At 36.0% G+C, this 12649-nt stretch overlaps 2 protein-coding genes across 2 annotated transcripts; both read left to right on the forward strand.

The window, feature by feature from the left end:
• The first annotated feature begins 215 nt into the window (after nt 1-215).
• On the forward strand, nt 216-1719 carry LOC147761477 (methyltransferase-like protein 27). The gene is made up of 5 exons (XM_087013204.1): nt 216-224; nt 427-543; nt 733-868; nt 1210-1302; nt 1532-1719. Exons 1-5 carry the CDS (start codon nt 216-218, stop codon nt 1717-1719), a joined length of 543 nt encoding a protein of 180 aa, XP_086869330.1.
• A 668-nt stretch (nt 1720-2387) lies between these two features.
• Nucleotides 2388-11560, forward strand: LOC106172799 (methyltransferase-like protein 27). Its single transcript, XM_087012384.1, has 6 exons — nt 2388-2583; nt 2851-2991; nt 3845-3961; nt 4186-4321; nt 10554-10646; nt 10869-11560. Exons 2-6 carry the CDS (start codon nt 2866-2868, stop codon nt 11054-11056), a joined length of 660 nt encoding a protein of 219 aa, XP_086868510.1. The 5' UTR covers nt 2388-2583; nt 2851-2865; the 3' UTR covers nt 11057-11560.
• Nucleotides 11561-12649: the final 1089 nt, after the last annotated feature.

Raw genomic sequence — 12649 nt, forward strand, 5'->3', positions numbered from 1 at the left:
TAATCTGATATGTCTATATCTAAGAATTATTTACGTGATGTTAGAATAACTGCTCTTTTCTCCAAGCCCACGCCTTCATTCCCATTTACCTCCAGCTAAAAATGACCACTCAGCTTTACGTCTTACACTATTTCACGTCACTTCCGACACAATTTGGACCAATGCTGATCTCCTCCGGTACCCCTTATTGTACACATATTTGCCACTGTATGGAAATGATAAAGGTATGTTTCGATGACGGCAGAGTTCTCTAGGTTAGGGAGGCGAACCTGAGCATATACCGCGTGTAATGATCCACTGGAAAACTAATAAAAGGAACAGTATACTCCTGTGATAATACATGTAACATATACTGTATATTGATAATTTCTAAAGGAATTTTATGTAATTAAAAAATTCATGATTTTGGAACTTTCACTCTCACAGGTCAATCACTACTATGGCCCAAAATTTACTGCCCAGAAAATAAACGAACTGTTCGGAGAAAACAAAGATGTTTTGATACTGGACGCGGGGGCGGGGACCGGTTTGGTCGGGAAAGAGGTATGAACAAGATCCTGCTTTTACTTCTTTACCTTATCTTTTCCCGGGTAACATTTTAGCAGCTTATATGATTTCTTCATTTTTCCCTCATAAGCAGCTGGTCAATTTTACCTTCATGTTTTAAAGGCGATTGCCTTCAAACTACGAACGTTGAATTATTCTACAGCAGCTTATAACTTTTATTGACAGCTTCAGAATCTAGGATTCACAAACCTAGAGGCTCTAGACGGAAGTCAGTACATGTTAGATGTAGCCAATCAGAAAGGAATTTACAAGAGAAGTATTTGCAGTTTGTTAGGGCCGAACAGGTTGGATATTGATCCAGGTGATTCACGGTGCGATAATTCGTATTTACTGCTTATAAATGCTAGCATATAAAAGACAATTAAAGGCATACAGTATGCAGTAGAACTTTATTTAGAGCAGAGTAATTAATGTTCTGGTATCATGTGTCATGGAGGACCACATGCTAATGATGTTGACGCTCAACTGCAGTCTATATGATTGATCGATTGATTGATTAAAGAACTTTTGACGCCTTCGTTTACCTGTCACACTACCAAAATCGTAAAAAATCTTATAGTTCGTAATCATCGGCCGTTTGTAGAACATCGTGATAAAAACACCTACCTGCTTTAAAAAGCAAAGTCAGTTTTTTGTTTGCAGGACAGTATGAATGTGTGGTGTGTGTTGGTACAATGGCGGCGGACCACGCCAATGCTGGTTGCCTTCCAGAACTGATACGGATCACAAAGTCTGGTATGTTAGGGGGCATATGCTACTAGATGGTAGTTTTGGTTATGTTGTATATTTGTGTACCAAGTGGTCCACACCCGTCCTGGATAATTGATTTTCAAATTGATTCTTAAAAATTTGGAAAACAGAATGTAGCTGCATCCTTACACTACTGTGAGTCATACTTTTTAAATAAAAATCACATCCATGCAGTCAATTGATGTGAGTCAGGCTGCAAATACTCTCTCTACAGGTGGCTATGTTGTCATAGCAACGAGGGAGGGGCTCATTCCAGAATGTGGTTATGACGGCAAGAGCTGGGACGACTGGCTGAATATCCACGAAGACAACGGACTGTGGAAGAAAGTAGAGATTAAGAAGGTGGAAAATTGGCTGGCCGGTATTTATGTGGGTGTTATATACGTGTACCAGGTTATATAAGGGTAGCTCTGTGTACGTTTCCCGTTATTTAATTAGTTATCTGTCAGATAATTCGATAAACTTATATAAGTAGATAGGTTCCAACTTCCAAGGATAAAAGACCTACCTCACTTTCATCGTTTAATTTGCCATGTTACAGTGAACATGTAGGCCACATATACAATAACTCTCCATATTCGCAAACGAGGGTGCCGTAGGGCCCCAGCAGGAAATGGTTGAACGAAATGGTGACCGATAGCTTAGGACCATGGCTAACAAAAAAAAGCAAAACAAAGGCGGGTATGGTTTTTTAATGGGACTAATTTTATCAGAAAAATACTGATTTTACGGTTCTTCTTTACCCTCTTCTGTATCTTTTGGTGGCCACTTTGATTTTTAAATACCATTAACGTGGATTGCATGGAAGCTACCGATCGATTATCCAACTCTGTTCTTCCAACGGAAAATAGAGCCACAAATAAAATATATTTTCGACTTCTGGCTGTTTTTCTATTTTCCCACAAAAAATTGGCGTACAGATTGAATTTTGCTCAATGCCTCGGAAGTAGTTAATTTTACTAGTCTAGCCAAAAGGAATTCAATTCTGCAAAGAAAAGTTTACGGGACAGAACAATGCAGGCTTGGCATTCTGGCAACTCGACTGGGGGGAAGGGCATCATGCATCCAATATAAAACATCTTCAGGTTTCATAGATGACATCAACGACCACGTGTGAGCATCCTGCCCACCGGCCTTGCACGACCTGAGAGAGCGCAAGTGATAAAAGTGCACGCTGACCCCAATACAGAGTGTCCCTCAATGTTTAAGGTGTTTTACTTATCAGTTGATTCAGGCCGTTCACACTTTGGCTGATACAAGAGTGAGGTGAGTACCGATATCTAATTTACAGTATAATTAAGTAAACGTTTCTCATATTTATACAATATCAAGGATTTAAATCTGCATCAAGCACAACAATGTTACAAGAGATTTTGTTGCAAATGTGGTTCACAATTGTGAAGTATTTAGCATCTGCATTTGAATCCTCCGATATTTTATCAACTGCCACAGTCTGTCGTAAGGTTATTTTGTGGGTTACTTTGGTTCAACAGACACGATTTTATTATCGATATTTGTACAATTTCATTTCAGTTTTTTCGTTGCAAAATGTCCACCTCACGTATGGAAGAAGTATGGGATATAATCACAGATTTAAGTGCGGCGGCTGATAGTGTGGAAACCAGTCAGGACCTCTATAGACAGTGGGCACCAGACTATGACCGAGACAATGTGGTAATATAACCGATTCTTTATGCAATTATTGTATAGGACTTTACTGTTAGGAAAACAATATTCCATAAGCTAATACACACGGCATCTGAATGTTATGGTTTGTATACGGGGACTAAAAGTTCAAGTTATAAGTTACTATGGATACATACAAACATAGTTCAAGCATCTGGTGTCCTCCAAGTCACCGATATCTGATATTCTTTTAAGCTATTCTTTAAGTGTGGTTATATTTAAAAAGTGGTCTTGTTACAAGAACAAGTCTGACAGAAGGATCCCTTAAGGTCACGTCCCAGGAACAACGCATTTATATATAAAGTATATATACTCAAGCCTTGTATCATTAATAATCGCCAAAACAAAATAATAGTTACCTTACATTTTTCGGATTTTTTCGAAGTTATACAGAGTTATCTTTATCAGTGGGGCATTAAAAATACATGGCTGATTTAAAATGATAAAGCAATCATAAAAATGCGATTTTTTTAAGCTGCATAATTTCCAAATCACCAAAACGTGACGCGCCCAGAAATGAACAGTCATACCAATGCTTAATCATGCAAAGGGTCAGAGGTGACGTCCTATTTCTGCTCTCAAGCGGCTAGGTATGGGTCTTTAATTACATTAAAAGTAGTGATCCGGTTTATTCTAAATTTGTTCAAGGTGCATAGTAGGCCTAGGTTTATAGGTAAACTGTTCATTTCTCTATTCAAATTGTATGAGATAAAGTTCATAAAAATATACATGTGAACCTACCCATACCTCATAAACTGAAATATACCATATTAAATGTTACATCGACTTAAATTTAATCCTAATTTGAAGTAAAAATTTCTCAAAGTTGATAGTTTTACAGGACATTCATTACAACGGTCCAAAATTGAGTGCGCAGAAAATAGCCCAGCTGTTTGGAGAAAACAAAGATGTTTTGATACTGGACGCAGGGGCTGGAACTGGTTTGGTCGGGAAAGAGGTATGAATAAGATCCTGCTTTTTTTTTTTTTTTTTTTTTTTTTTTTGTCTCCATTCCACGGGTAACATTTTTTAAACCAGTCTCATTTCTTGTACGAGTTCTTTGGTTTCTCTTATAAGCAGCTTGTAAATTTTACTCTCATATTATACTGCTGGTGATGACGATTTCTTTCAAACTAAGAATACTGGCTTGTTAAACATCAGCTCACTGAATTTTATTGACAGTTGCAGAATCTTGGATTCACAAACTTGGAGGCTCTAGACGGAAGTCAGGAGATGTTAGATGTAGCCAATCAGAAAGGGATTTACAAGAGGAGTATGTGCAGTTTGTTAGGGCCGAGCCGATTGGACATCGATTCAGGTTTGATTCTACAATAAAAAACGTTTTAAGACACACAATACGTGGTAGTTTTTAAATAGCAAGATAACGATTTTTCTTGGAAATTTACGCAACTTTTAATTTACCTTCTACTTATCCCCTGCAGTCTCTTTTTTTTTTTCAGAAAACTTTTCATTAACGTTTGTACACACACATTGGATGCACCAATGCATGACTTCCCGTGGTTGGAAACTTAAACCCACTTGTTCAACCATTTGAAATACTAATGCCCAGTGTAAGCCCCTTATTTAAATGCCTATTGCTCTGGTGAGCATCTGTGATCCTTGGCAAAGTATAGGGTCAGTGGTTTTATGTAGCATTTCAAAAGCTTTTGAGCCCCACATGTAAACAGTGCAATGCACAGGATCCTATTTAAGTGTGGGGAGTGGGGAATATAATCGGTTCCCTTTCCCTGCCGCATGGCCAAAATGTCAAAACAAGGAAATGACGTGGTCCATCAAGTTATTTCAATTGGTCATTTTTATGTATTCAAAGAATATTTAATTTAAGAAATTCCGTTATAGTAGGGGAGCCAAGGCTAAAAAAAAGGGTGAAAAAAAAATTTAATGATATAAAATTTTCGAATATATTGTCGGAGAGCCTGATATCTGGGGTTTATGAATCTGCTTATTGGACAAATGGGCTCAATTGCGAAAGTGCCCAAAAATCCAAGATGGCCGCCACCCCTAAGGAATATGCAATAAATGGATAAATTATGAAAAATGGTTGATATTTTCAGTTTGTTTCAGGGTAGATATTTTTATTGTCCATATATTGTGGAAATATATACTATCTGGTGATCTGTAGCAGGAATTGGTCAATTGGATTCAAAATGGCTGCTCTATCCAAGATGGCGGCCAATATTTCAACATTTTTTGCAATTAAATCCTCTTTTCATTGATCTAGAATTTCTTTCAATATTGATATGAGCAGACATTTATCAAATAAAGATTGCCTCTACTATTTCCTGCATTTGTACCATCTATGTATAATATAGAGGCTTTGTGAATACAAAAAAAATTCAATATGGCCGCCACACAACCCTTACCATTATGAGTCAAGGTACCATCTGTCTTTTATAAAAAAGTTCAAATATCTACTTTAATGAAGCAAGTGCTATTTCTATTTTACAATTTTGGGGTAAAGGGGAATTGCTTCAATATTTTAAAGTTAAATTCAAAGAGCTATCTCAATCCAAGATGGCTACTTTATCCAAGATGGCGGCCAAATTTTCACAAGTTTTTGCAATGAAGCCATGGTTTCTGTAATCTAGAACTACTTTCAATCATGGAAAAAGCTAAATTTTATCAAATATAGAATCTTTTCAATACTGTGTGCATTTTTGCTATCTGAATGCATAATTAAAGTTTGATTATTAGAGAAAAATCCAATATGGCTGCCATACACCCCTTACCAATATGTGTCAAAGGCGAAACATATATCAGATCAAAAGTTGGTATATCTCATTTAATGAAGTACATTATACTTTCATTTTAAAACATATGGGTAAAGTACACGTGTTTTAATTTTATAAAGGTTAATTATAGACTGCCTTTAAATCCAATATGGCCACTCTATCCAAGATGGCAGCCAAAATTTGACCAATTTTGCAATTTAATTCCTTTTCTTTACGTCAGAATTTCTTTCAATCTTCTAGAAGCAAAATTTCATCAAACATAGATACTCTACCCTAACTTTTGCATTTTTTACTATATATATACAGAATGATGGCTTTATGCTTATAGAAACACCCAAAATGGCCACTATAAATCCCTTATCATTACCTTCATATGAATCAAAATCACGTATCTCATCAAAAGTTGAAACATCTCCTTTGTTGAAATACATTTCATTTTTATTTTACAATATATGTGTATATGAGAATGTTTTCACTTTTTGCAGATAAATTTAAGATGGCATGTTTATTCACAGTCAATTATTTACAAGTTTTTTTCACTTTCATATGCATGTTCTTGGACCATTGTATTTTACAGCATAAGAACTATGTTGTCAAAGTACATGTCTAGAATGACATCATTATCTATTTATTTGTTTATCAAAAAGAAGCTCGAAGGTTTTGTATAATAATAATTCCGATTCCATGCCAATTTCGCTTCATGGAATCAAAGGTAAACTCATATTTTATTGAAACTTCACACAACATTCATTGAACTATGCAACAGATACTAGTTTCATTTATTACATTGGTGTTTTAGTTACCTCCGCCAAGTAGGTTATGTTTTCACTCGTTTGTTTGTCATCAACATAAAAAGTTATGGATGAATTTCGATGGAATTTTCAGGGTAGGTCAGAAATGGGTTAACTTAGAAGTGATTAGTTTTTGGTGGTGATCTGGATCAATGATAACCAATAATCAAAAATAAAAAAATTAAGTCATGGACCGATTTTGATGAAATTTTCAGGAACTGTCAGAAGTGGGCCAAGGAATTAACAGATGATTAGTATTTGGTGGTGATTCGAATCAATCAATAAAAATAAACTTAATCATTATAGAATGAAAATTTAGGGGTGAAACGACCTTGGGTGGAGACTTTGCTGCCTTGGTGGAGGTCTGTGCTCTCGGAGTGCCTTTCTAGTTGCAATTTTTTTTTGGGGAATACAGATGGTGGCCACAACTATGCATTTTGCTATTTAGCAATTTATTATGTCCCACATCATTAAGTCTAGATTTTAGATCTTAATTTTATTTCTGCTAATTTGCAGAATATTGCAGCAAAATGGAAAGAAGGAATTGCAATTTGCAGCAGATTTGCAGCAATATTGCAGCAAATTTGCAACTGGCCTAATATTTTGGTAAGGGTAAAGCTCATAAAGTATAGAAATGAAGAGCATCCTCAGTTGGTAGGAGAGACCTAAGATCTGCTTTGCAAAAAGCAAATATGCAGGGCCTTTGGTCATATCTAAAGACCCCAAAATCCATATAGCTGTACAAAAATCATGCGCACCTCTTCCATAATACCACGTAACTGTAAGGTGGTGACATTCCCCTCCATGCTGGAAAAGGTTGCAAAATGCCAAGCATTTGCACTTCCCATGCTTATAAGAAGAGGTGATGAAACTGCGCCCAGTAAGCTCATAAACTGTACTCAAATCACACCCATGTGGACCATAAGTGCTTCATGTAAGACAAATATCAATGTGTGAATTGGAAGAAACCTTCCAATTTTTGCAACCTGCAGTGACCTATGTGTATAGCTAGGTTCTGAGGAATATACCCATGACCTCTTTACCCATATGCTTGATGAAATACCCAAGTACTAAATGCTCCAAGTCTCCAATCCACTGTAACACCAGGTTTCCTCAGGAGGAATCTGAGATGAGTCTGATCCTTTAGTTTCCACTCTCCTTTGGGAAAAGAAAATCTGATCACCAAGCACAAAAAGATTTTTCACCCATGGGCAATGTACTGAAGGAACCATAACATAGGGTACTCGAGATGTTTTATTTGGACACGTGGATCTTGTCCCTGTATCTACTATGCTGATTTCAGCTGGTGAAACCTGTGGAACATACATGTATTGTATCCTTCCAAGGCAGCAGGATGGTGGAGGATTCATAATGTTAAGAGATGGATACACACTTGACCACAGATTGTCCTTGGTTGTTATTCCATGATACTTTAACAGAGCTAGATACAGGGAAGAAGTATTGTTCAATGTAGTGTCCCTTCATATTCAGGTGCACAGCCAATAGCAACTCATTTTTATGGACAAAAAAGGCTTCACTCTGCAGAGAACTACGAAACTGCTAACAAAACTGCTGGTTAGTTTGGTATGGCCAGCATCTTCCCCAAGCCTTTATCCAAAAAAATAACTGTCAGGACAGCATCCAGAGCTGTGGAAACATGTTATAGTTGGAGAGAGCTTGTCAGGAATGATGGATCAACATTCCACAGCAAAAATATCAAACACAGGAGATGTTATGAAAAGTTAACATAAGCCTGTTTTTCTTTTTTTTTTTTTTTTTTTTTTGAAGTTTGTGATCCAAAAAATTCATACAAGAAAAAAATTCAATTAATTATTCCTTCATTAGATAGGTGCTTTATATTGAAAAAAAAGTTCATAATTTTTCATATACCATGTGAAGGATAATTACCACATACTTTGAAATCTGTTTGTAATCCTGTTTTACCTCTGAAATCAAGTTTTAAAGGTCAATATATCATCTAAATAAGCCCAACTTAATATTAATTGTTAAGTTAAAAGTAATGTTCCATGGCAACATTATAGTAACATACATGCCTGTCGTGTCCGACATTAAGATAAAGATATTTTATGAGATCACATGATGTAACCTGTTGTGGTCCAACAGCTCTTGAGATTTGTGGCGGCCTCTTTGTATAATGCTCATGTGAAGAATTTAACTATACAATTGTTAGCAATTAACGTTTAGATCCACATAAGATAAGAAATTGGTATATAAGCGATGAGAATTGATACCTTTGGGAGAGAAAGAAGAAGAGCAGAAGAGATTGGGAAAGACGGGACAGACGTGTTTTCAAGAAGTTAGGAGTTGGAGACTTAGAAACATCAACAAATAAATCATTTAACTGGTCATTATGTGGACTTGGGTTTTCTTTGCGCGACCTTATGTAAATCTGACATGAACCATGGAATCTTTAGATTGCATTATCCACTAAGTTAGGCGAAATTGTAATTTCCTAATTCAAGCCCACACTTGAATTAAGCATCCTAAATTTTTAAAGTTTACGTCATTCACTCCATATATAAGGAAAAGTTCATTACATGCCATCTAGAATTGAATGTCATCTATAAAATATATATCACTGCCAACTGAAAAATATACTTCATTAAATAAGAGATTTCAACTATCAGTAAAGTACACATGGTACCATTGATTTATAATGGTAAGGGGTATCCATATACACCTTACCATTATAAATTAGAGAAAAATCCAATGAAAAAGGCCTAAACGTATTCTTTACAGATATTAAAACGTAGGAAATATTTAAGAGAATCTATATTTCTTGAAATATAGCTTTTACCATGGTTGAAATAATTTCTAGAGCATAGAACATATGCCTCAGTTGCAAAAATTGGTAAAATAATGGCAGCCATCTTGGATAAAGAAGCCATATTGAAAAAAAGATATGGTCTTAACTTTACCTTTAAAAATAAACAATTGTCCTTTATCAATAAACTGCAAAGGAAACATGAAATATACTTCATTTAAGAAGATATTTGATCTTGCAAATAAGGTGCATGCTGTGGGCACCTTTAGGCCATAACAGTCGGGGTACATGGTGGCCATGTTGGATTTTCTTCTAATCATTAAGCTTTATACTGTAGAGAGAGAGAAAAATACAGGTCATACTGTACATATTTTATATTTGATTTTGTGTTGCTTCTATCATGATTGAAAGTAATTCTAGATTAAATAAAACATGACTTAACTGCAAAAATTGGCAAAATCTTGGCCGCCATCTTGAATAAAGCAGCCATCTTGGGTCAAGACACCATCTCAAATTTACCTTTAAAATTTAAAACAATTGTCCTATACCTGCATATTGTAAAATAAAAATAAAATATACTTCATTTTATAAGGTATTTCAACTTTCAAAAAGATATACATTGTGCTTCTGACTCATAATGGTGAGGGGCATGTGGCGGCCATATTGGATTTTTCTCTTAATCAAAAAGCCTCCATAGTGCATGCAGACAACAGAAATGTGTGAAATATTATAGAAAAGCTATATTTGATGACAGTTTGCTTATATCACGATTAAAAGAAATTCTAGATTGAAGAAAACATGACTTAATTGAAAAAAAATAGTGAAATATTGTCCGCCATCTTGGATGAAGCGGCCATTTTGAATCCAATTGACAAATTATTGCAACAGACTCCCAGGAAGTACATATTTCCACAATATATACATAATATAAGTAATCTACACTTCAGCAAAGAAATATTATTAATCACTTTTCATAATTGATGCTTATTCTGTGTATTCACCATGGCTGGCGGCCATCTTGGATTTTTGGGCACTTTCGCAATTGAGCCCATTTGTCCAATAAGCAGATTCATAAACCCCAGGTATCAGGCTCTCCAACGATATGTTCGAAAATTTTATATCAGTAAATTTTTTTTACTACCCTTTTTTGAAGGCTTTTGGAGTTTGGCTCCCCTACTATTACTTGCTATAGGAAATCAAAATCAATTCACTGTTTTACAGGTTATTATGACTGCGTGGTGTGCATTGGCAGTGTGGCGGCTAACCATGCAAATGCCGGTTGCCTTCCAGAACTGATTCGGATCACAAAATCAGGTATATTAGAGGGGATAGTTTAACATTGCGCTTAAGAATAACAGTCTACATTTCTGAAGCAAGCGCTTCATAGGCTTGCTTGTGCATTGGTTTAAATTCAGAAAGCAGGCCCTACATGTAGACTCATTCTACCTTACTGTAGGTAATGGCTAAAAATCAATCAATCAATCATATAAGATCTTCAGTCCATTGTGGGTCACGATGCTTCTTCTGTCTCTTCAGGTGGGTATGTTTTCATAGCAACCAGGGAAGATAATGTTCCGAACTCCGGGTATGACGGCAAGAGCTGGGACGACTGGTTGAAGATCCACGAAGACAATGGGCTATGGAAGAAAGTAGAGATTAGAAGGGTCGAAGATTGGATCGCCGATGTTCACGGGGGCATGATGTACATGTACCGGGTTATGTAAGGTACATGTACAGCCCAGCATACGTTTACCACTGTATAATTCTTGACTTGTCACTGTTAACTTCGAATTTCCTCTGCAATGCCAATTGGTTGATATTCTAACAAAACCATCATATTTTGCATACCGTAAACATTATGTGTTAGTTATATATTTACATTAAGAGCATGAGCCTACAAAAGATAAATACAAAGATACAAAAAACAACACAATGTTTTTTTTGTACCACAATGTAGATTGTATTTCTGAACAATATTCATCATGAGCATGGCTAATTGATGCCACACTTTGCGCCACTGTATCAATATGGTAGCAGCAATGTTACAATGTATATCTATAAATACTGACTTCAGCAAACATTCAACAATGTACAATTAAAAAATGCAGAAAGACAAAAATATGAATCTACAAAGCAGACAGCAGTGTGACATATCACGACAGAGAAAGAACTTTGGACGTACATGTATATCTCACAGTATGAAATACCTATTGATCAGAATAAAATAATTAAATGAAGAAAAATACTTCTTGTTTACCTATTGGAAAATTATCAAATTATTTGGGAAAACAATATTTTATGAATGCAATGAATTATTTCTTGTTTCAAAAAATATGTCAGAAATGTCAGATTACTCATGAGAACACTACGCGTATATTGATAACTATTCGGGCAAGGGAGATCTATTTGAAATCGTTATTTCAGGTTTCATCCCAAAAACGTCGTTGTTGTGTCGTCAGCTAGAAGTAGAAAACTCGCCACGTTGTTTTTGCTCGTAACATAGCAGAGTTAGTTTCTGTATTATCAAAACGGACAAGGAAAAAATCACTATTGTTATTAATGCCATTCATTTTATCATAATACACAAGTGTGGTATTTTAAATCATTTTAAGTGGTTTTTGGATTCTTTAACTGATCAAGGTGTCAGCCATGCAGAATCAGCATCCCCTTCCAGACACACGCGCACGAACGCACACACTCCCACACGCACACACACACACACACCTGCGTACTCTCTCTTTTTCGAACAAGAGCACCTGTTCTTGCAGTCTGCTGGTCTGATGTGAACAATTTCAGTTGTTGCGTGTTGGTTTCAAATACAACAAAACATTGCAGGTTTGTCTCAACTGTCGCAATCAAAGAAACAAAGCTTTTCCTCCTCTTCATTCCAACTAATACAAGTTTGATGTCTAACCCTTGATTTGTAGATGTGTAACGCCAGGTTGAAGTGAAAAGAGTAATAATGAAATATGGGTAATGCAGTGGTTAAACTCGAGTTGTCTGTAAAATTTGTTGTCTTTTTTCATCTTTTTTTGTGTGTCGTGAATGGAAGTCATGTGGGGCGCGACTAAAAGGAATCTAAAAGAATCTAACGATCTCTAACGTAACTGCCATTTTCGTAATATAATATGAAAAAAGTTATATTCCCAAAAGTGAGATGTTTTAATAAATCGGACACGTGAAATCAGCAAAGAAAATTATGGGGAACATATCCAAAACACGACTTAAGCCCGCTCCAGTACACCGCTGCTCTTATGTGCGAAAAATAAAGCTGGTGAAATGCCTCATGGGAGCAGGGGTCTTCGAGCCGGGTTGGG

Source organism: Lingula anatina, chromosome 5 (genome assembly GCF_051362555.1).
Source record: "Lingula anatina isolate TDL-2025a chromosome 5, LinAna3.0, whole genome shotgun sequence".
Lineage (NCBI taxonomy): Eukaryota > Metazoa > Brachiopoda > Lingulata > Lingulida > Lingulidae > Lingula > Lingula anatina.